The sequence below is a fragment of the Mobula birostris genome, chromosome 22, assembly GCF_030028105.1.
Source record: "Mobula birostris isolate sMobBir1 chromosome 22, sMobBir1.hap1, whole genome shotgun sequence".
Classification (NCBI taxonomy): Eukaryota; Metazoa; Chordata; class Chondrichthyes; order Myliobatiformes; family Myliobatidae; genus Mobula; species Mobula birostris.
The window spans coordinates 10,213,156-10,237,429 of NC_092391.1; the positions used below are offsets into that span (position 1 = coordinate 10,213,156).

General features: G+C 41.2%; 1 protein-coding gene across 6 annotated transcripts in view; it reads left to right on the forward strand.

Moving 5' to 3' along the window:
- Window positions 1-24,274, forward strand: part of LOC140186092 (multivesicular body subunit 12B-like) — a 270,340-nt gene that overhangs the window by 20,935 nt on the left and 225,131 nt on the right. For all 6 annotated transcript variants that reach the window (XM_072239968.1, XM_072239966.1, XM_072239969.1 and 3 more), the window contains exon 2: window positions 23,475-23,597. In XM_072239968.1, the coding sequence (XP_072096069.1) occupies window positions 23,484-23,597 (114 nt within the window). In that variant the 5' untranslated portion in view covers window positions 23,475-23,483. The remainder of the gene's footprint in view (window positions 1-23,474; window positions 23,598-24,274) is intronic.

Below are 24,274 nucleotides of genomic sequence, written 5' to 3' on the forward strand. Positions count from 1 at the left end.
TATCAGGTTTGAGAATTATACATCTGGAGAAGAAAGATGCTTATGTGAGAATGCTGTTCTTGGACTACAGTTCAGGATTCAACACCATAATTCCATTCAGGCTGGACAGGAAGCTCGAGACCTCGGTCTTGACCCTGGTTTGTGCAGCTGGATCCTGGACTACCTTTCAGATCGCCGGCAGGTGGGAAGAGTGGGCTCCCTCACCTCCACCCCACTGACTCTCAACACAGGAGCCCCCTAGGGCTATGTACTAAGTCCCCTCCTTTACTCCCTGTATACCCATGACTGTGTCGCCACCCACAGCACTAATCTGCTAATTAAATTTGCTGACAACGCTACATTGATTGGCCTAATCTCAAACAATAAGGAGGTGGCCTACAGGGAAGAAGTCATCTCTCTGACACAGTGGTGTCAAGACAACAACCTATCCCTTAATGTTGCAAAACAAAGGAGCTGGTTGTGGATTACAGGAGGAATGGAGATGGGTAACCCCTATTGACATCAGTGGATCTGGGGTTGAGAGGATAAACAGCTTTAAGTTCCTAGGCCTCCACATCACTGAGGACCTCGCATAATTTGTACACATCAGCTGTGTGGTGAAAAAGGCACAATAGCGCCTCTTTCACCTACAACAGTTGAGGAAGTTTGGTATGGGTCCCCAAATCCTAAGAACTTTCTACAGGAGCACAACTGAGAGCATCCTGACTGGCTACATCACTGCCTGGTATGGGAACTGTACCTCCCTTAATTGCAGAATTCTGCAGAGAGTGGTGCGGACAGCCCAATGCATCTGTAGTTGTGAACTAACCATGATTCAGGACTTTTACAAAGACAGGTGTGAGAAGAGGGCCCGAAGGATCATTGCGGACCCGAGTCACCCCAACCACAATCTATTCCAGCTGCTACCATCCGGGAAATGGTATTGCAGCATAAAAGCCAGGACCAACAGGTTCTGGGACAGCTTCCTCCACCAGGCGATCAGACTGATTAACACGCTGATTTAAATGTATTTCTGTGTTACATTGACTATTCAATTTATTAAAAATTATTATAAATTACTATGATTGCCCATTTTGATGGAGACGTAGCATAAAGATTTTTTACTCCTCATGTATGTGAAAGATGTAAGAAATAAAGTCAATTCAGTTCTCCTCTATACAAAGGATACACTTGTTGACAACAGTAATCTTGCTGGACTGTGCCAAAAATTGTGAATCTTTGTTACAGTTGCTTGGGACCTATTTCTGATCCCTTTCTGGCAATGGAACAAATTTATTAAAATATTAAAGCCCATCTAATATGAAGGAAATATAGCATCTATAGTTCATAAATTACAATAACAAGATTAGGCTTCTGCAGGATGACTAAATTCAGAGCAAATTTATTATCAAAGTACATATATGTCACCATGTACAACCCTGAGATTTATTTTCTTGCAGGCATTCACGGTAGAACAAAGAAATACAATAGAATCAGTGAAAAACTACACACAAACACTAACAAACAAACGATGTTTGAAATAAGACAATCCGTGCAAATACAAAAGAAACCCTATAATAAATAAATAATACTGAGAACATGGGTAGTAGAGTCCTTGAAAGTGAGTCCCAAGGTTGTGGAGTCAGTTCAGTGTTGGAGTGACTGAAGTTATCCACGCTGGTTCAGAAGCCTGATGGTGGAAGGGTAACAACTGTTCCTGAAACTGGTGGTTCACCAAGTCTACTATTTCTCTCAAGAAATTTGAATTGATCAGTTTACAGATTTGTTCTAAAGTGTGAGATTTGGAAGACTCACAACACGCTGGAGGAACTCAGCAGGTCGGGCAGCATCCATGGAAAAGATCGGTCGACGTTTTGGACCGGAACCCTTCATCAGGACTGTAGAGGGAGGGGGCAGAGGCCCTATAAAGAAGGTGGGGGGAGGGTGGGAAGGAGAAGCCCAGTAGGTTCCAGGTAAAAAACCAGTAAGGGGAAAGATAAAGGGGTGGGGGAGGGGAAGCAAGGAGGTGATAGGCAGGAAAGGTGAAGAAGGAATAGGGGAAAACACAATGGGTAGTAGAAGGAGGCGGAACCAAGAGGGAGGTGGTAGGCATCTGGGGGGAGGGGGAGGGAAATACTGGAAGTTGGAGAATTCTATGTTCATAGCAAGAACATAGATTTGGAACGTGCTGCTTGTAAAATTGTAATTTAGAAGTATTGCCTTCATTTGGAGCTGCAGCTTGGCTTTAGAAGATTACTCAGTTCTTGTGCTTTCAGCCTTTTTGTGACGGGGGTTGTAGACTCTTCAGTAGTCCTTTTTTGTGAGATTGGTTGATTTATTAATTAACACGTTTCCCGATCCAAGATCTTACATGCATTGCAGCAACTAAAGCCTCTATTGTATATTTGTCAAAGTTGCTGGTGAACGCAGCAGGCCAGGCAGCATCTCTAGGAAGAGGTACAGTCGACGTTTCAGGCGGAGACCCTTCATCAGGACTCGAGTCCTGATGAAGGGTCTCGGCCTGAAACGGCGACTGCACCTCTTCCTAGAGATGCTGCCTGGCCTGCTGCGTTCACCAGCAACTTTTATGTGTGTTATCTGTCACCTTAGGTAGTTTACCTACAAAGTTCGAGGAAAAGGGCACCATGGTACTGTAGTGGGTAGCGCAATGCTATGAAACCTTGGGGCATTCTGGAGTTTGGAGTTCAATTGTGGTGCTGTTCTGTAGGGAGCCTCTGTATGTCCTCCCTGTAGAATGTGTGGGTTTTCCCCGAGTGCTCTGGTTTCTCCCTGCCCCCCCCCCCCCCATGGTCCAAAGATGTACTGGGTAGGTTAATTGGTCATTAAAAATTGTTCCGTGATTATGTTAGGGTTAATTATGTTTGTTGGTGGTTGCTGGGGTGGTGTGGCTCAAAGGGGCGGCAGGGCCTACTCTACATTGTTATCTCTAAGTAAATAGATTTGTTATCAAAATATGTACTGTATGTCACCAAAATGAGGTACCTGCTTGTAAAATTAAATAGATCAGTAGCAAATATAGTTATTCCTTCCATGCTCTAATGTTAATAGAGTGCAGCAAAGTTCAAAATAAATTTATTATCAAATTACCTAAACTGCATTGAGATTCGTTTCCTTGCAGGCATTTACAGGACAATAAAGAAATACGGTAGAATTCATTAAAAAAAAACTACACATAAACGAAGACTGATAAAAACCAATCTGCAAAAGAAGATAAATTGTGCAAATAAAAAATATTGAAATTGAGTATGATAGTTAATGTTAGCAACCACTACTGTAGGTCACTGAAAATTGTACAAAAAATCTATGCCAGCATCTTGCCAGAATTTTTTTAAAAATTTTGTTTTTATACCTCTTGATAGTTGTAAAAGGAAGATTCCAGCTTTCTAACAAGATTTATTTATTTAGAGATCCGGCCCTTCAAGCTGTGTCGCCCAACAACTCCCAATTTAACTCTAACCAAATCACAGGATAAGTTACAATGACCAATGAACCTACTAGCTAGAGTGTGTTTGGACTGTGGAAAGAAGCAGGAACACCTAGAGAAAACCCACACATTCCACTGCGCGAACGTACCATTTCCTTACAGAGGATACTGGGCTCCAAACTCTGATGCCCTGTGCTGTACAGGTGGCCCCCGTTTTCTGAACGTTCGCTTTATGACACCTTGCTGTTATGAAAGACCTACATTAGTTACCTGTTTTCGCTAACAGAAGGTGTTTTCACTGTTATGAAAAAAGGCAGCGCGCGCCTGAGCAGCCAAGCTTCTGCCCCGGAACTGCATTCTAGCCACGGTTGCTTAAACATGTGCTTTATCTCGATTTATTTTGTGCATCCGTTAGCAAGATGAGTTCTAAAGTATCGGAAAAGCCTAAAAGAGCTCATAAGGGTGTTACATTTAGCGTAAAACTAGCCATAATTAAACGTTTTGATCGTGGTGAACAAAGTAAGGTCATTGTCCGCGCGTTGAACTTGCCTGCGTCCACCATTCACACTACTTATACGCAGAGAGAAAGAATTTTGAAAGCTGCTGATGTGACTGTTGGTTCTGCTCGTAGCAAAGTGGTCCCTCTTAGTCGGCATCCAATAATGGATAAAGTGGGAAGTCTATTGCTTGAGTGGATTGATGGGTGTACAAAGCGTGGTGTTCCGTTAAGTTTTCTTATACTTAAGGAGAAATCAGTCAGTCTTTTTAGTAAGCTGAAACAGAAAGCACTGGATGATGGGGATGATAGTGTTGCGAAAGTGGAATTTAAAAGTAGTCATGGGTGGTTTGATCGGTTTCTGGGGCGAGGGTAGCTTCATAGTTTACCGTTTTCCGGAGAGAGTGCTTCGGCTGATACTGAAGCTGCCGAAAAGTTCCTAGCAGAACTGAAGAAAATAATTACAAAAAATGGTTATTCGTATAAGCAAGTGTTTAACTGTGACGAAACTGCAATTTATTGGAAAAAATTGTTGAGCAAGACATTTATTTCGATAGAAGAAAAGCAGGCTAAGAGACACAAGGCATCGAAGGACAGGTTTACCCTAATGCCTGTTATTAACGCCACTGGCGATACTGTCCTTAAAGCCTCTACTAGTGTACCATTCAGAAAATCCGAGGGCACTTAAAGGCGTTGATAAGAAAACACTTCCAGTTGTGTTCCGTTCACATCCAAGTGGTTGGAATACCCAAGTGCATTTTTCTGAGTACATGAGCAGGTACATTAGTCCTTTTGTTGAAAAATGCTGTAGAGAAAATAACCTCAATAATAGGTGTCTTGTGATTGTCGATAATTGTGCTGCTCATCCGCCTGGCATTACCGAGTATGACGGTAACATTCGTGTTACGTTCTTACTGCCGAATACGATATCGTTGCTGCATCCGTGCGACCAAGGCCTAATAGCCATGATTAAGGCTTACTATACGCAAAGTGTGATGCGTTTTATTGTAAGTACCATTGACAGAGAGGGCAACTCCAAAGCGTCTTTGCGAGAAATCTGGAAAGAATACAATATAAAATGGGCAATCGCCAACATTGGAGATGCTCTCGATAGGCTAATAGTCTGGATGAAAACTGGCATTTGGAGGAAACTGTATCCCGAAACAGTGAACGATTTTAAAGACTTCAAACCATCAACAATAAATACGGGAATAGTGAGTTTGGCTACTGTACATACATTATTTCTACTTTATATAGGCTTTGTATTCTTATGTGTTATTTGGTATGATTTGGCAGCTTCATAGCTTAGAGGTTACTGCAGAGAGTGTTTCTGACAAGAGCGCTGCTGTGAGATTTTCGCTGCGCTAGACAGTGCAGAAAAGTATTTCTACTTTATATAGGCTGTGTATTTATCATATCATTCCTGTTTTTACTATATATTACTGTTCTTTTAGGTTTTATGTGTTATTTGGCATGATTTTGTAGGTTATTTTTTGGGTCTGGGAATGCTCAAAATTTTTTCCCAAATTAATAAATGGTAATTGCTTATTCACTTTATGACATTCTGGCTTACGAACCATTTCATAGGAACGCTCTACCTTCAGATAGCGGGGGAAACCTGTAGTAGCATCTCGCTAACCACTATGTTAACATGGCATCCGTAATGTGTTTACTAAACGAAAGCTTCAGGACAATGTTAAGAAATCAACAGAATTTTTTTTTGCTTAAGGTCTATGAATATATTTTGAAGTGCATAGAGTTATTTATTTAATAAGTTGTGGTAAAGTGGAACCACAAGCTGAACACCAGTATTTTAACTGAGTACAATGTGGTTAAATTCTGTCTTCAGAAACAGATATATAAGCAGATCATTTGTTTCTTAAAGAGATGTACTTAATTTTTTAACATCAAACAATGAATCCCTGGTGTATATCTAAAGTTCCTGCTTTAGGCAAGAAAAGCGATCTTTTTAGATGCTCAACAATTGCCATTGGACCACCTCAGATGGCTTATCTTCAAAGTGCAGTAGCTGCGTTTGATGGTGATCACAATGGTGCACCACTGGCTTGAACTCTCTATTCTAAGCATGTTACAGAGGTTGTTGTCATGCTGTAAGACAAGCTGCAGCACAGTTTACCATTCGCTTTCAACTTCCTTTTTGCATATCCCCTTGACATTTCACCATTTCACAACTCTGACTGGAATCTAGAAGAACAGGGGGACAGGATGGAGGGTAGATATACACAACATGTCTTTTACATCATGACCAGTATCTGCTTTCTCCAGCAGCAAATTGTTCTTTCTGCAATTTGTTTAAATTTGTGTAAATAGGCCTCTTCAGTTCATATTATTGATATTTATTGCTTTTTCATTTATTATTATTCTTTCTTTCTTGTATTTGCACTGTTTGTTGTCTTTTGCATACTGTATTCAAGGATTCATCTTTGAACCTGGATGAGTATGCTGCAGTTGTTACCGACTTCATTAAAACCTGTGTGTATGTGTGTGTGCCTACAAAGACTTCTTGTACATTCCCAAACCAAAAGCCGTGGATGAACCAGGAGATTCGTCGTCTGCTGTAGGCTAGATCTGGGGCATTCAAGTCTGGCGACCTAGGATTGTACCAGAAAACCAAGTATGATTTGCAGAGGGTTATTTCAAGGGCAAAGAGACAATTTTGGCAAGGTTGGAGGCAACATCGGATGCATGGCAACTCTGGCAGTGTCTGCAAGACGTTACTTCCTACAAAGCGAAACCCAATAACATGAATGGCAGTGATGCTTCACTACCAGATGAATTCAACGCTTTCTATGCCCGCTTTGAAAGGGAGAACACAATTACAGTTGTGAAGATCCCTGCTGCACCTGATGAACCTGTGATCTCCATCTCAGAGGCCGATGTTAGGCTGTCTTCAAAGAGTGAACCCTTGCAAGGTGGAAGGTCCCAATGGAGTACCTAGTAAGGCTCTGAAAAGCTGTGTCAACCAACTAGCGGGAGTATTCAAGGACATTTTCAACCTCTCACTGCTACAGGTGGAAGTTCCCACTTGCTTCAGAAAGGCAGAATTATACCAGTGTCTAAGAAGAATAATGTGGGCTGCCTTAATGAATATTGTCCGGTAGCACTCACATCGACAAGGATGAAATGCTTTGAGAGGTTAGTCGTGACTAGACGATCTCCTGCCTCAGCACCTGGACCCATTGCAGTTTGCCTACCACCACAGGAGGTCAACGGCAGACACAATCTCATTAGCTCCTTACATGGCTTTAGACCACCTGCACAACTCAAACACCTATGACAGGATGCTGTTCATTGACTATAGCTCAGCATTCAATACCATAATTCCCACAGTCCTGATTGAGAAGTTGCAGAACCAGGGCCTCTGTACCTCCCTCTGCAATTGGGTCCTCGACTTTCTAACTGGAAGATGACAATCTGTGCAGATTGGTGATAACATATCCTCCTCACTGACGATCAACACTGGCACACCTCAGGGGTGTGTGCTTAGCCCACTGCTCTACTCCACCCATGACTGTGTGGCTAGGCATAGCTCAAATACCATCTATAAATTTGCTGACGATACAACCATTATTGGTAGAATCTCAGGTGATGACAAGAGGATGTACAGGAATGAGATATGCCAACTACTGCAGCGGTGCCATAGCAACAACCTGGCACTCAACGTCAGTAAAATGAAAGAACTGATTATGGACCTCAGGAAGGGTAAGACAAAGGAACACATACCAATCCTTATAGAGGGATCAGAACTGGAGAGAGTGAGCACCTTCAAGTTCTTGGGAGTCAAGATCTCTGAGGATCCAACCTGGTCCCAAAATATCGATGTGGTTATAAAGAAGGGACGACATAGAAACATAGAAACATAGAAAATAGGTGCAGGAGTAGGCCATTCGGCCCTTCAAGCCTGCACCACCATTTATTATGATCATGGCTGATCATCCAACTCAGAACCCTGCACCAGCCTTCCCTCCATACCCCCTGATCCCCGTAACCACAAGGGCCATATCTAACTCCCTAGTATAGCCAATGAACCGGCCTCAGCTGTTTCCTGTGGCAGAAAATTCCACAGACTCACCACTCTCTATGTGAAGAAGTTTTTCCTAATCTCAGTCCTAAAAGGCTTCCCCTTTATCCTCAAACTGTGACCCCTCGTTCTGGACTTCCCCAACATCGGGAACAATCTTCCTGCATCTAGCCTGTCCAATCCCTTTAGGATTTTATACGTTGCAAGCAGATCCCCCCTCAATCTTCTAAATTCCAACGAGTACAAGCCTAGTTCATCCAGTCTTTCTTCATATGAAAGTCCTGTCATCCCAGGAATCAATCTGGTGAACCTTCTTTGTACTCCCTCTATGGCAAGGATGTCTTTCCTCAGATTAGGGGATCAAAACTGCACACAATACTCCAGGTGTGGTCTCACCAAGGCCTTGTACAACTGCAGTAGTACCTCCCTGCTCCTGTACTCGAATCCTCTCGCTATAAATGCCAGCTGCTATACTTCATTAGGAGTTTGAAGAGATTTGGCATGTCGACAAATACACTGAAAAACTTCTATAGATGTACCATGGAGAGCATTCTGACAGGCTGCATCACTGTCTGGTATGGAGGGGCTACTGCACAGGACTGGAAGAAGCTGCAGAAGGTTGTAAATCTAGTCAGCTCAATCTTGGTTACTAGCCTACAAAGTACCCAGGACATCTTCAGGCAGTGGTGTCTCAGAAAGGCAGTGTTCATTATTAAGAACCTCCAGCACCCAGAGCATGCTCTTTTCTCACTGTAACCATCAGATAAGAGGTACAGAAGCCTGAAGGCACACACTCAGCGATTCAGGAACAGCTTCTTCTCCTCTACCATCTGATTCCTAAATGGACATTACCTCACTTTTTTTAAGTATACAGTATTTCTGTTTTTTGCATGTTTTAAAATCTATTCAATGTACTTATACTGTAATTTACTTTTTAAAATTATTTTTATTTTATTTTTTTCTCTCTTCTAGATTATGTATTACATTGAACTGCTGCTGCTAAGTTAAAAAATTTCACGTCACATGCCAGCGATAATAAACCTGAATCTGATTCTGGTTGAATGCCCAAATTGGAGTGGTCTTTCATTGATCCTGTTATAGTTATTCTATAGATTTATTGAGTATGCCCACAAAAAAATGAATCTCAGCATTGTATATGCACATTGACTTATATGAACTTTGATAATAAATATACTTTGAACATGCTTTTTTTTTGCCTTGAAGCTGAGTAAGATCATGATTTTGTTGTGGTAAAACAACAGAAGAATATAGGTGTCCCCTGCTTTTCGAACGTTTGCTTTACAAAACCTCACTGTTACGAAAGACCTACATTATTAGTTCCCTGTTTTCGCTAACAGAAGGTGTTTTCACTGTTACGAAAAAAGGCAGAGCGCGAAAAAAAATGCGCGCGCCCCGAGCAGCTGCTCTCCTCCGGATTCGGAATGGCATTCTCGCCGGCATTGCTTAAACACATACCTGTGAGCAGCGGTTTGCAAGATGAGTTCTAAGGTATCGGAAAAGCCTAAAAGAGCTCGTAAGGTGTTACACAGTGTAAAACTAGACATAATTAAGCGTTGCGATCGTGGTGAATGAAGCAAGGACAAAGTGAGTTTGGCTTGTGGAAGTTGACAAAGATGACGTTGAAGAGGTTTTGGCATCCCATGACCAAGAACTGATAAATGAAGAGCTGACGCAATTGGAAGGGGAAAGGATAACAATCGAAACTGAATGCAGTAGCGAACAGACCGAAAGTGAAGTCATCCAGGAACTGAACGTGAAGCAACTGCATGAGGTTTTCGCTGAAATGATAAAGTACGACTTTAATTTTGAAAGAGTACGTTGGTTTAGGGCATATTTGCAAGATGGTTTGAGTGCTTACAAAGAACTGTATGATAGAAAAATGCGCGAAGCTAAGCAGTCAAGCACACTGTCGCTTTTCAAACCTTCCACATCAGCCACAGCAGACGATGAATCTCGACCTTCGACATCGAGGCAGGCAGACATAGAAGAAGATGACCTGTCTGCCCTGATGGAAACAGACGACGAGATGACACCCCAGTGTCCCACCACCCCAACCCCGGGCCGCGGACAGATACCGATCCGCGGAGAATGCAGCGATAGCCGGGATGCACCCAGCACATCTTTAAGAAAAAAGCTGAAATAAACAAGCTAATTAATTAGGTGGCGCCTGGCATGTAAATATCGGCCCAGATCGGAGGCGATTGCTGCACCACCCCAATCTCAGACGACTCAGCCTAACACACCATCATCAGTGTGCTCGACACTGTCTTCCCAATTCCAGTAAGTGATACTACACTGTACATACATTATGTCTACTTTATATAGGCTGTGTATTTTTATGCGTTATTTGGTATGATTTGGCAGCTTCATAGCTTAAAAGTTACTGGAGAGAGTGTTTCAGCCGAGAGCGCTTGCGTAAGATTTTCGCTACGGAGAACAGTGCAGGCAATGATTGTGGAACAGTATTTCTACTTTATATAGGCTGTGTATTTATCATATCATTCCTGCTTTTACTATATGTTACTGTTATTTTAGGTTTTATGTGTTATTTGGCATGATTTGGTAGGTTATTTTTGGGTCTGCAAACACTCACAAATTTTTCCCATGTAAATAAATGGTAGTTGCTTCTTCGCTTTACGACATTCCGGCTTACGAACCGTTTCATAGGAACGCTCTACCTTCGGATGGCGGGGGAATCCTGTAGTGATTGAACAAAATAGCATGCCAGAGTAACTTGGCAAAAATCAGTTCAAGTTGGAAAGAAATAAAAGTAAGAGGGAGCCAAGTAAAAAATATATAGAACAGGAAAGAAATTTAAAAAAACATGAGAGGAGTACGTCTTATAATCATAAACAAGAGATTCTGCAGATGCTAGAAATTCAGAGCAGCACACAAGATGCTGGAGGAACTCAGCAGATCAGGCAGCGTCTATGGGAATGAATAATCAGTCAAAACTGAATGAATGTCAACTGTTTGTTTCCATAGACACTACCTGCCCTGCTAAGTTCCTCCAGCACTTTGTGTATGTTACATGATATAATCCATGATTTGATGTGAGCTTTTACCTAGGCAATTCTTGTGGCCTGCCGGATTCAACAAGGAGAAGGTGTCATTGGCTTAGTAATAGCTACATTGTAATGAGCCTTGTGCACTTGGCAGCTTTTCATTATAAATTGCTAGTATATGTCAGGCTGTATCAAAGCTGTTTTCCAGCCATGTATGGGTGTCTTAACTTTCACAGTTTAGATGATTAATTAAACATCACAAAGACTTAAAAGAAAAGTGTGCCATAGTTACAGGTTAATTAGTTAGTGTAAGTTGTCCTGTGATTAGACTAGGGTTGTTGAGTGGCAGGGCTTGAGAGGGCCTATTCTGTGCTCTAGCTCAGTAAATAAATAAATAAATATTTCTTGTGTCATAACCAATTCTAACTTCCCTGTCTTGTACAGTACTAAAATAAGAGTTCCCTATTTTTGACCAAAATTTGTTGAGTCAAAAGGGCATGGTTGGGAAAAAGTGAGGTCACTGTGTGGTTTTTGAATATCTGTTTTGTTCATTGCATTTTATCTTTTGCCATGAAAAGGGCATACACTGGGCCTTATATTCAACTGCCAGGACTTGGACTTCATGAAATAATTGCTCTATTCTTTATCACGTATCCCAAAACCTAGTTTTATGGAGAATAGTTGCTCTCCCAACATTATTGTCTGAGATAAACATGCGTCATTCATGGTGACTGCTGTCTGCTGTGGCCAAATACGGTCTGATAATGTGGGTAGTTATTATTGCGAAGTAATTATGGCCTATTGGTTGTGCAGGGAGTTTCAGTTTTCTGTTTAAGATTCAGTGGGAGGTTCAGGGGAAGTATTTCACAAGTGCTCCTACTACATAAAAGGATAACACGATTGTAAGCAGTCAAGAACCAGGTGATGTATTGAAAGTTATCTTTAATGATATCCCTCAAAAATAACTTTATTCTTAATAGAGGAATCATTATCTACTTGAGATTGAATTGATCTCAATTTTATAATATTTGTAATATTTAAACCACCCTTTTCATTGAAATAGTCTGAATGAAGGATTTTCTTAAAAATCTTCTTGATTTGCTTTGTTTAAATATAAGTTTTATATGGGACAAACAGTTAACATACACAAAAAATTTCTGTAATATACTTAAGAGATTCTGCAGATGCTGGAAATCCACAGCAACACACACATGATGCTGGGTCAGGCAGCATCTATGGAGGGGAATAAACGGTCGATATTTCAGGCCGGGACCCTTCATCGAGATCACTTTAGCATTTTGTGTGTGCAACACTCTTAGTATTGCTGCATCTTTACCCATTCTGCTAATGTAAATCCTACTGCCATTTTCCATGTTGTGTGGAAAATCATTTAATCTCCTCTGTAAGTGAGGATTTTTTTTGATATAGTGAGAATACAGTAAGAGACAGTCAGCTGTACAATGAAATCAGGTGTTAGACCTGGGTGTCATTATACACCAGTCATTGAAAGTTGGCATGCAGGTACAGCAGGCGGTGAAAAAGGCGAATAGTATGCTGGCATTCATAGCAAAAGGATTCGAGTACAGGAGCAGGGAGGTTCTACTGCAGTTGTACAAGGCCTTGGTGAGACCACACCTAGAGTATTGTGTGCAGTTTTGGTCCCCTAATTTGAGGAAAGACATTCTTGCCATAGAGGGGGCACAAAGAAGGTTCACCAGATTGATTCCTGGGATGGCAGGACTTTCATATGATGAAAGACTGGATCGACTAGGCTTATACTCTCTGGACTTTAGAAGATTGAGGGGGGATCTGATTGAAACATATAAAATTCTAAAGGGATTGGACAGGTTAGATGCAGGAAGATTGTTCCCGATGTTGGGGAAGTCCAGAACGAGGGGTCACAGTTTGAGGATAAAGGGGAAGCCTTTTAGGACCGAGACGAGGAAAAACTTCTTCACACAGAGAGTGGTGAATCTGTGGAATTCTCTTCTGCCATAGGAAACAGTTGAGGCCAGTTCATTGGCTATATTTAAGAGGGAGTTAGATAAGGCTCTTGTGGCTAAAGGGATCGGGGGTATGGAGAGAAGGCAGGTACAGGGTTCTGAGTTGGATGATCAGCCATGATTGTAATGAATGGCAGTGCAGGCTTGAAGGGCCGAAAGGCCTACTCCTGCACCTATTTTCTATGTTTCTATGTTCTTTAGCTGCACTGCCATGTTTATTGATTTGACTTTCTAGGTGTGTGGAACCAAACCATCTATTGTATTCCTACTCATTGTTGAACAGACTTTGAAGAAAGAACTAAACATTGAAGTAAAACAGTGTGGGTACTGCTAAAATATACTCAGTAGCCACTTTATTAGGTACACCTGTACGCCTGCCCATTAATGCAAATATCTCATCAGCAGCAACAAATCGATGCATAAAAAGCATGCAGACGTGGTCTTTAGACCAAATGTCAGAATGGGGAAGAAATGTGGCCTAATGACTTTGACTGTGGTATAATTGTTGGTGCCAGACGAGGTGGTTTGAGTATCTCAGTCTGCTGATTTCCTGGGACTTTCATGACATGAGTTGTGGAAACTGTGTCATAACTCACCTCAGATTCAGTATCACCAGTCTTTTTTTTTTAGCAGATTGAGTTACCTTTTATGCAAGTTGGCTTGTGCTTTTCTGCATATATTTGTACAATAATATTCAAATTTTTAGAAGTAAATTTACAATCAAAGTGCATAAAAGTAACCATATGCTACCCTGAGATTCATTTTCTTGTGGGCATACACAGTGAATACAAAGAAACACAATAGAATCAATGGGGGGAAAAAAGAAGCAACTGCACCCAACCAAAGGTGAACAAGTAACCAATGTGTAAAAGACAACAACTTGTGCAAATACAAAATAATATAGTAAATAAGTAATAAATATTGGGAACATTAGTTTGTAGAATCCTTGAAAGTGAGTTCATAGGTTGTAGAATCAGTTTAATGTTGGGGTGAGTGAAATTATCCACTCGGGTTCAGGAGCCTGATGTTTGAGGGGTAATAACTGTTCTTGAAATGATGGCAGTTGTAAGAAGAGAGCATGGTTTGGTGGGGGTCCTTGATGTTGCTCTCCTGCGACAGCGCTTCTTATAGAAGTGCTCAATGGTGGGGAGGTGTGTGTGATTAACTGGGCTGCACCCACTACTATTTTGTAGGCTTGCCAAAAGTCTCAAGGGCAACTTTGAACTTGAATGTAACCTGAGTTCTAAAATAACCTGCTAGTTATTGGGACAGGATGCTGGTATTTCGCATCAACTTCAACTGGACCAAATTAGCTTGTGACAAAGTGAGGTGAAGTGTAACTTGACTTGTCAACTTACAGTATTATGGTTGAAGGAAGCACAAGATAAGACTGGAATTGCAACGTTTAATCTGGAAAGTTGTTCATTTTGTATTTTTGTAATGAAAATATGGCATTGCCCTCTTCAGTGGCTTGTTCAGGGTGATTGTCTCTGCCACAGTTACGAAACCACTTTTCTTGAAAATAATTGGCTACCTCTCTAGTCCCTGTGATACTGATTTCTAAAAAGGCCTGTCACTATGTCAAAAACTTCATCCCCCTTGTGTACTGGGGAGATCAAAGGGGTTCCAGCTCAAAACCAAGGACTGTCTTTCCAAGAACTGAGACAAACTAGCAATTACTTATTTAGACTGGAGGACAAGTAATTTCTAATTAGCATATTTGTCACCTTTCATCCATGGTTCCCCTTTGTATAACAACTAAATTTTGGCAGTGATACACTGTGCTTTTAAAGGCTTGTCATTTGAAGTACAAAATGAAAACTGTGCTGATTGAACTGAGTAATTCCAGTGGTATCTAATTCTCCCTTCAACTGTAATGTAAAGCAGATCACACCTCGCCTTGTGCCAGACTAACTTGGTCCAGATGAGGTATGTGTGTAAAAAAAAGCGCAGCCATCCAATCCCAAAATCTTGGAGGATAATACTCAGGTTACACTATTACTCAGAGAGCAAAATGTTGTTAGTGTAGAAATCCAGAAGTATTATCTGTGGTTCCAGTTGAATTACACTCAGTGGCCACCTTATCAGGTTCCTGTGCCTGAAAATGTGGCCACTGGGTATATGTTTGTGGTCTTTTGCTGCTGTAGCTGATCCACTTCAAGGTTCAACATGTTCTGCATTCAGAGATGTTCTTTTGCACACCATTGTTGTAATGTGTGGTTATTTGAGTTATTGAGTTACTGTCGGCTTTCTGTCAGCTTGAAACAGTCTAACCAATCTCTGCCCTCTCTCATTAACAAGGTGATTCTTGCCCACAGAACTGCTTCTCACTGAATGTTTTTTGTTCCATTTTATGTAAACTTATGAGACTGTTGTGTGTGGAAGTCCCAGGAGGTCAGCAGTTTCACAGTTACTCAAGCATCCCTATCTGGCATCAGCAATCATTTCATGGTCAAAGTCAATTAGATCACACCTCTTCCCCATTCTGATGTCTGGTCTGAATGACAACGGAACCTCTTGACCATGTCTGCATGCTTTTATGCGTTGAGTTGCTGCTACATGATTGACTGGATATTTGTCTTAAAGAGCAAGTCTACCAAATAAAGTGGCATCTAATTGTTATGCAGCATAGAAACAGGCTTGAATGTGGAGAAGACAAAGGAAATCATTGTGGACTTTAGGAAGGCTCAGACATACCATCCCCCTCTGCAAATACATGGCTCCTCCAAAGATGGAGTTAAGTGTACCAAGTTCCTGTGAGTTCACATCACAGACGACCTCACCTGGTCCCTTAACATCATCTCCCTGAGCAAGAAGGCACAGCAGCACCCCCACTGCCTAAGAAGATTGAGGCACATAAGGTTTCCACCCCCTCCCCATCTTAACTGCGTTTTACAGGAGCATCTTTGACAGCATACTGACAAGTTGCATCTCCCTCTGGTGTGGGAGCAGTCGAGTTTTGGACCAGAAATCCCTACAAAGGACTGTGAGAACAGCTGAGAGGATTGTAGGGGTCTCCCTACCATCCATCAGGGATACTTATCAGGAGCACTGCACATGCAGGGCCCTTAACATTATTAAAGATCCCACCATCCATCCAGCATCCTCTTTGACTTTCTACCATTGGGCAGGAGACTACGATTCATAAAAACAAGAATGTTCAGAATAAGAAACTGATTCTTCCCCCAGGCCATTAGGCTTCTGAACTGCAGGCCGCATTTTATTTGTGTCACTGGTTAATCTGCTGTGTACTTTTTATTCTCAACATATTTTAAGCACTATTAATATCTAAAGTTACTGTGTGTTATGTGTACCACTGACCTTTACACCCTGGTTTGAAGAAATGTTGTTTCTGTATGTATGTAGTTAAATAGCAATAAAGTTCACTTGACTTGAGTTGACTTGAAAGTCCTCCATAAGTGTGTAGTGGAGAGTATGTTGACCGGTTGCATCATGGTTTGGCATGGAAACACCTTCAAAAATCTCAAAAGTTGTGGATACTCCAGCCAAGTCCATTACAGATAAAGCCCTCCACACCAGTGTGCACATCTACGTGGAGTGCTGTCGTGGGAAAGCAGCATCCATCATCAAAGACCCCCACAATGCAGGCCATGCTCTCTTCTCAATGCTGCCATCAGAACGGAGGTACAGGAGCTTCAGGGCCCACACCATCAAGTTCAGGAACAGTTATTACCCATCAACCATCAGGCTCTTGAACCAGAGGGGATAACTTCACTCAACTGCACTCACCCCATCACTGAACTGCTTCTACAATCTATGGACTCAACTTCAAGGACTTTTCATCTTATGTTCTCTATGTTTATTGCTTATTTATTTACTATTATTGATTCTCTTTTTGTATTTACACAGTTTGTTGTCTTTTGCACACTGGTTGTCCATCTTTTTGGCTATGGTTTTCATTGATTCTATTGTGTTCGTTTGTATTTACTGAGTCTGCCTGGAAGAAAACAAATCTCAGGGTAGTATACGGTGAAATATGCATACTTTGATAATAAATTTGTTTCTGAATTTTGAACTTTCAAGACAGGCACTCAATGTTTTAAGCATAATTTTTTCCCCTCTGCCATTCGATTTCTGAACGGTCCATGAACACTACCACACTATTTTGCTCTGTCTGTAACTTTTATGTATTGCACTGTACTGCTGTTGCAAAACAACAAATTTTGCAAAATGTGCCATTGATATTAAACCTGATTCTGATTATTGTTGCAGATAATGTGTAGGAATGTTCACACAGAATGCAGTGATTCATTTCAATGTTTGATTTTTGGATAGTCTGATCTTCCATCAAAATCACTTTGAACTGCAGATTTTTTTCTTATGACCTACAGTAATCTTCAGTCACTCCTAATGCGGGGTAAAACAGAAAGTCAACAAAAAGTGATGTTTTCCTGTTGATAATAGACTGACCTCTTTATTATGCACAGGATGATATGACATCATCTCTGTGGTTTTTAATGCCAAATTCCAGCTAAATTTATTTTAGATATCAATAGTGCTTTAAAATATGTTGAGAATAAAAAAAGTGTGCTTGAAAGGAATTATTTTTGAGTTTGTATCGTTGACACTTCTGTATATAACTGTTTCTTAAAGTAAATTTATTATCAAAGTATGTAGTTTTTACTATATACTACCTTGAGATTCATTTTCTTGCAAGCATTTCCAGGAAAATAAGAAATATAGTAGAATATAATGAAAATCTGTATATAAAGGGTCAAAAGACTGACAAACAAAACCAGTGTGCAAAAGAAGAGCAAATGAAATAATACTGAGAATATGAGTTGTAAAGAGACATTGAAAATGAGTCTGTGGGTTGTAGAATCAGTTCGGAACAGTAGTGAATGAAGTTATCCAGGCTGGTTCAAGAGCCTGCTGGTTGTAGGATAATAACTGTTACTGAACCTGGTGGTGTCTGTACCTCCTGCCTGATGTAGCCGGCCGGTGGTGTGATGGCATCAGCATTGGACTTTTAAGGCAAATGGAGCTGAGTTTGAATCTGGCCAGCTCATTGCATGGTCAACCGTGTTGGGTTGAGCATCAAGCTAGCAGTTTGGGCTTGATTTTTTTAAAAAAGTAGTCAAAATGCAGATGGGCCAGAAGGTATGAAAAGGAACAACAACTTCCTGCCTGATGGTAGGAGTAAAAAAGATGGTGGTGGTCTTTGGATGCTGCTTTCTTATGGTAGCACTCCATGTAAGTGCACTCTAATGGTGGGGACGGGGAGGGTTCTGCGTGTGATGGATTGGGCTGTATCTGCCACTTCCTGTAGCCTGTGACCTGCTTTGTGATGTTGGTTTTTCTTCTCCTTTCTGTTAATGGAAGGCCCCACATTTAGTTTTGCCTTAAGTTTCACATTTTTATTGAATTGTCTGGCAAATAGGTTGTGACTATATTGATTACTTTTTATTAAAACTGAAATGCCAATAATATCTTATAGCTAAATGTCATTCTGATAGAGCTTGTTGTAATGTGTGCTTTCTTTTTGCTAAGTGATATTGTTTTTTATGGTGAATCTCAGGAGAATACAAGGGCCTTTCTGAGTCATCTGCACACTCTGGCAACTAAACTCTGGAACACTGAGTGTATTTTGTTGGAAATCTTTACTTCCACTCTACTCTTCATACTTCATTTAGATTGACAGTACTGTGCAAGAAGTTTTAGTCATAGTCATACTTTATTGATCCCGGGGGAAACTGGTTTTCGTTACAGTTGCACCATAAATAATAAATAGTAATAAAACCATAAATAGTTAAATGGTAATATGTAAATTATGCCGGGAAATAAGTCCAGGACCAGCTTATTGGCTCAGGGTGTCTGACCCTCCAAGGGAGGAGTTGTAAAGTTTGATGGCCACAGGCAGGAATGGCTTCCTATGACGCTCAGTGCTGCATCTCAGAGGAATGAGTCTCTGGCTGAATGTACTCCTGTGCCCAACCAGTACATTATGTAGTGGATGGGAGACATTGTCCAAGATGGCATGCAACTTGGACAGCATCCTCTTTTCAGACACCACCGTCAGAGAGTCCAGTTCCATCCCCACAACATCACTGGCCTTACGAATGAGTTTGTTGATTCTGTTGGTGTCTGCTACCCTCGGCCTGCTGTCCCAGCACACAACAGCAAACATGATAGCACCGGCCACCACAGACTCGTAGAACATCCTCAGCATCGTCCAGCAGATGTTAAAGGACCTCAGTCTCCTCAGGAAATAGAGATGGCTCTGACCCTTCTTGTAGACAGCCTCAGTGTTCTTTGACCAGTCCAGGTTATTGTCAATTCGTATCTCCAGGTATTTGTAATCCTCCACCATGTCCACACTGACCCCCTGGATGGAAACAGGGGTCACCGGTACCTTAGCTCTCCTCAGGTCTACCACCAGCTCCTTAGTCTTTTTCACATTAAGCTTCAGATAATTCTGCTCACACCATGTGACAAAGTTTCCTACCGTAGCCCTGTACTCAGCTTGCTGATGCATCCAACTATGGCAGATGTATATATACAGGTGGCCCCGGTTTTCCGAACGTTCGCTTTACGACACCTCGCTGTTACGGAAGACCTACATTAGTTACCTGTTTTTGCTAAGAGAAGGTGTTTTCACTGTTACGAGAAAAGGCAGCGTGCAAAAAAAGGCAGCGCATGCTCGAACAGCCAAGCTTCTCCCCCGGAACTGCATTCTAGCCGCCATTGCTTAAACACGTGCTTTATCTCGATTTATTTTGTGCATCCGTTAGCAAGATGAGCTCTAAGGTATCGGAAAAGCCTAGAAGAGCTCGTAAGGGTGTTAGACTTAGCGTAAAACTAGACATAATTAAGCGTTTTGATTGTGGTGAATGAAGTAAGGACATTGTCCGCGTGTTGAACTTGCCTGCGTCCACCATTCACACTATTTATATGCAGAGAGAAAGAATTTTGAAAGCTGCCGACGTTACTGTTGGTTCTGCTCGAAGCAAAGTGGTCTCTCTTAGTCGGCATCCAATAATGGATAAAATGGAAAGTCTATTGCTTGAGTGGATTGATGGGTGTACAAAGCGTGGTGTTCCATTAAGTTTTCTTATACTTAAAGAGAAATCAGTTAGTCTTAATAAGCTGAAACAGAAAGCACTGGACGATGGTGATGAAAGTGTTGTGAAAGTGGAATTTAAAGGTAGTCATGGGCGGTTTGTTCGGTTTCTGAGGTGAGGGCAGCTTTATAGTTTAACGCTTACTGGAGAGAGTGCTTCGGCTGGTACTGAAGCTGCCGAAAAGTTCCCAGCAGAACTGAAGATTCCGGTAAGTGAAACTACACTGTACATGCGTTATTTTTACTTTATATAGGCTGTGTATTTTTATGTGTTATTTGGTATGATTTGGCAGCTTCATAGCTTAAAGGTTACTGGAGAGAGTGTTTCTGTCGAGAGTGCTTGCGCTGTGTTTCTGCCGAGAGCGCTTGCGTGAGATTTTTGCTATGGAGAACAGTGCAGCATTGATTGTAGAAAAGTATTTCTACTTTATATAGGCTGTATATTTATCATATCATTCCTGCTTTTACTATATGTTGCCGTTATTTTAGGTTTTATGTGTCATTTGGCATGATTTGGTAGGTTATTTTTTGGGTCTGGGAACGCACAAAAAATTTTCCCATATTAATAAATGGTAATTGCTTATTCGCTTTACAACATTCCAGCTTATGAACCGTTTCATAGGAACGCTGTACCTTTGGATAGTGGGGGAAACCTGTGGGTAGGGCACCAAAGACTTTTGCACAGTACTGTAGTAATTTTATGTATTGCCCTGTACTGCTGTTGCAAAAAAAACCCCACAAATTTCATGACATTGCTTATAAAAAGTATTCACCCCCCCCCCCCCCCCCCCCCCGGAAGTTTTCATGTGTATTATTTTACACATTGAATCACAGTGGATTTAGTTTGGCTTTTTTGACATTGATCAAAAGAGAAAGACTCTTTCCTGTCAAATTGAAAACAGATCTCTACAAAATGATCTAAGTTAATTACAAATGTAAAACACAAAATAGTTAATTGCATAAATATTCAGCCTCTTCAAGTTAGTATTTAGTAGATGCACCTTTGTCGGCAATTACAGACTTGAGTCTGTGTGGATAAGTCTCTATCAGCTTTGCAGATCTGGACACTGCAATTCTTTTCCCTATTCTTTACAAAGTTGATCAATCTCTGTTAGATTACACTAGGATTGTGAGTGAACAGCCCTTTTTCAAGTCCAGCCACACATTCTCAATTGGTTTGTGGTCTGGTCTGTGACTTGGCCACTCCAGGATATTCGTTTTTAAGCCATTCCTGTGTAGGTTTGGCTTTATGTTTGGGGTCCTTGTCTTGCTGGAAAACAGTTCTTATCCCAAACAGTTCTCTTGCAGACTGAATCAGGTTTTCTTCCAGAATTTCCTGTATTTTGCTGCATGCATTTTACCCTCTACCTTCACTAGCCTTCCAGGGTCTGCTGCAGTGAAGCATCCCCACAGCATGATGCAGCCACCACTATGCTTCACAGTAGGGATGGTGTGTTTTTGATGATGTGTGATTTTTGGCTTGTGCTGAACAGCGTTTAGTCTGATGGCCGAAAAGCTCAATTTTGGTTTCATCAGACAGTAGAACCTTCTTCTAACTGACTTCTGGCAAACTCTAGCTGAGATTTCATGAGTGTTTTTTTTTCAACAGTGGCTTTCTCCTTGCCACTCTCCCATAAAGCTGTGACTGAAGAAGCAGCCGGGAAACAATAGTTGTATGTGCAGTCTTGCCCACCTCAGCCACTGAAGTTTGTTACTCCACCAGAGTTGTCATAGGTCTCTAGATGGCCTCCCTCACTAGTCCCCTTCTTGCACGGTCAGTCAGGTTTTGAGGATGGCCTGCTCTAGGGAGATTTGCAGCTATGCCATATTCTTTCCATTTCTTGATGATTGACTTAGCTGTACTCCAAGGGATATTTAGTGACTCGGAAATTTTCTCGTATCCATCTCCTGACTTGTGCTTTTCAATCACCTTTTCGCAGAGTTGCTTGGAGTGTTCTTTTGTCTTCATGGTGTAGTTTTTGCCAGGACACTGACTCACCAGCAATTGGACCTTTCAGATGCAGGAGTATTTTTATTACAATCAATTGAAACACCTTGACTGCACACAGATCGCCAAAAACAGATCTTCATTTAACTAATTATGTGACTTCTAAAACCAATTGGCTGCACCAGTGATGATTTGATGTGGCATATTAAATGGGGTGAATACTTAAGCAATCAGTTATTTTGTGTTTTATATTTGTAATTAATTTAGATCACTTTGTAGTGATCTATTTTCACTTTGACACGAAGGGATCTTTTTCTGTTGATCAGTGTCAAAAAAGCCAAATTAAATCCACTGTGATTCAATGTCGTAAAACAGTAAAACATGAAAATTTCCAAGGGGAGTGAATACGTTTTATAGGCACTGCATGTGAGTGATGATATGCCTGATTCTGATGTGGGTCTCTTTTGTGGACTGAGAGTGGGAAGGGTATAGAGAGATGGGAATGATGGTTGGGAAAAGGGGAAGGGAGGGGTGAGGGAGCGTGGAGCACCAAAGACACATTCTGTAATAATAAATCAATTGTTTGGAATCAAATGATCTTTGCTGGTGTCTTGGGGCTGAGTGTGTCTTCACTCCCCCACCCCTGACACTCCTTCTTTGCCACCTGTCCCACACTCCTCCTGTGGCGCTCCACCTTCACTATTCCCAACATCCTTTGTTCCCACCAGATTTACAAACTCGCTCTCTGCTCCACGTTGACAAATACAGCACTGTGCAAAAGTCTTGGGCATCCTACCTAGCTATATACTGTATATTGATAGGTAGAGATTTTATTGGTCCCAAAGGAAATTATTTTGTCAAAGTACCATTACAAGTGCACAGATATACAAATATTAGAAGAGAAGTAAGAAAGAATATGTGCCTAAGATTTTGGCACAGTGCTATATATTATCTTTTTGTACATCTTTATATCATATTTTCAAATAAAATGTGATAGTTGAGTTCCCCCTCACTCCTATCAATAGGGAATCAAAATACGTGGAAATATTTTAATTGGAAAGGATTGTATCAGAAGTATTTTGGACACAAGCACATGAAGTTTGTTGCTAATGTATTAAGAATGAAGGACTTGTCAGCTTATTGTTTTTGTTTTTCTGCTGTAACCTGTTTTTTCTAATTAATGAACATGCAACATGAAGCTCCTAGGCCATTGCAATGTTTACCCAACCGAGATATTAAGGAGAACTTCAGTCTTTTGAACCTTAGTTACTGTTCTTTGCATTCATGTGGTTAGATCTTTGTGTAGCTGTCTCGAGATTTTCACTGACACCAAGGGATTAGTGTTGTTGATGTTGTATGGTTAGTGGTTTATACCTTTCGTATTACTCTGTTTGAGGCAGTTGAAATTTATTAAAGGTTGTGTGAACTTACTTTTCTTCTTCCCACCCCTTCAGAGTCGTTCAATGATGCCTGAAATATGGGATCTATCTGAAGCTTTGCCAGATCTGTCCATGGATCCAATTACGGGTGTTGGAGTGGTTGCATCACGGTATCGGGCACCTGCCAGTTACGAAGTAGTAAGTACGATATCAGGTTCTGACTTCTCCAAAACTACATTTGTGCATATTGTACAGAAATTCTATTAAACATTTACTTCAACCACAAACCCCTGCCCATCTACCTGTCTAGAAGAAGAAGAAAGCCCTTAACTCTGAGTGGGGTCATCGGGACGCCGTCATGATGACGTTTTTTTTTTTAGCAGGCTTTCATATTTTTACGAGGCCGAGCTGCTAGCTCGATGCTCAACCCAGCACGGATGGAAAGTGTGCAAGGGAGCCGGCTGGATTCAAACTCGGGAGCATTCGCTCCGAAGTCTGGCGCTGATGCCACTACGCCAACAGCTGGCTAATCTACCTGTCTGTCTACCCAAAAAAAGTTTATAAGAGACTTGCTCAAAACTAAGGGTGCTGTTTTAAGGAAATACCATGCTGTGGGTCATCCCACACCTATCATTTCTTCACATGAATTAATTTGTATCTTTTTAAAGTCCCATTTTGTCTTGTATTTATTGAGGATTTATTGTCGGTAAAGATTAAATTTGCAGATCTTTTCAGAATCAGGTTTAATATCACTGACATTTGCCCGTCTTGGTGAAAGGTCTTAGCCTGAAATGTTGACTATTTATTCCTTTCCATAGATGCTGTCTGACCTGCTGAACTCCTCAGAAATTTTGTGTGTGTGACTCTAGATTTTC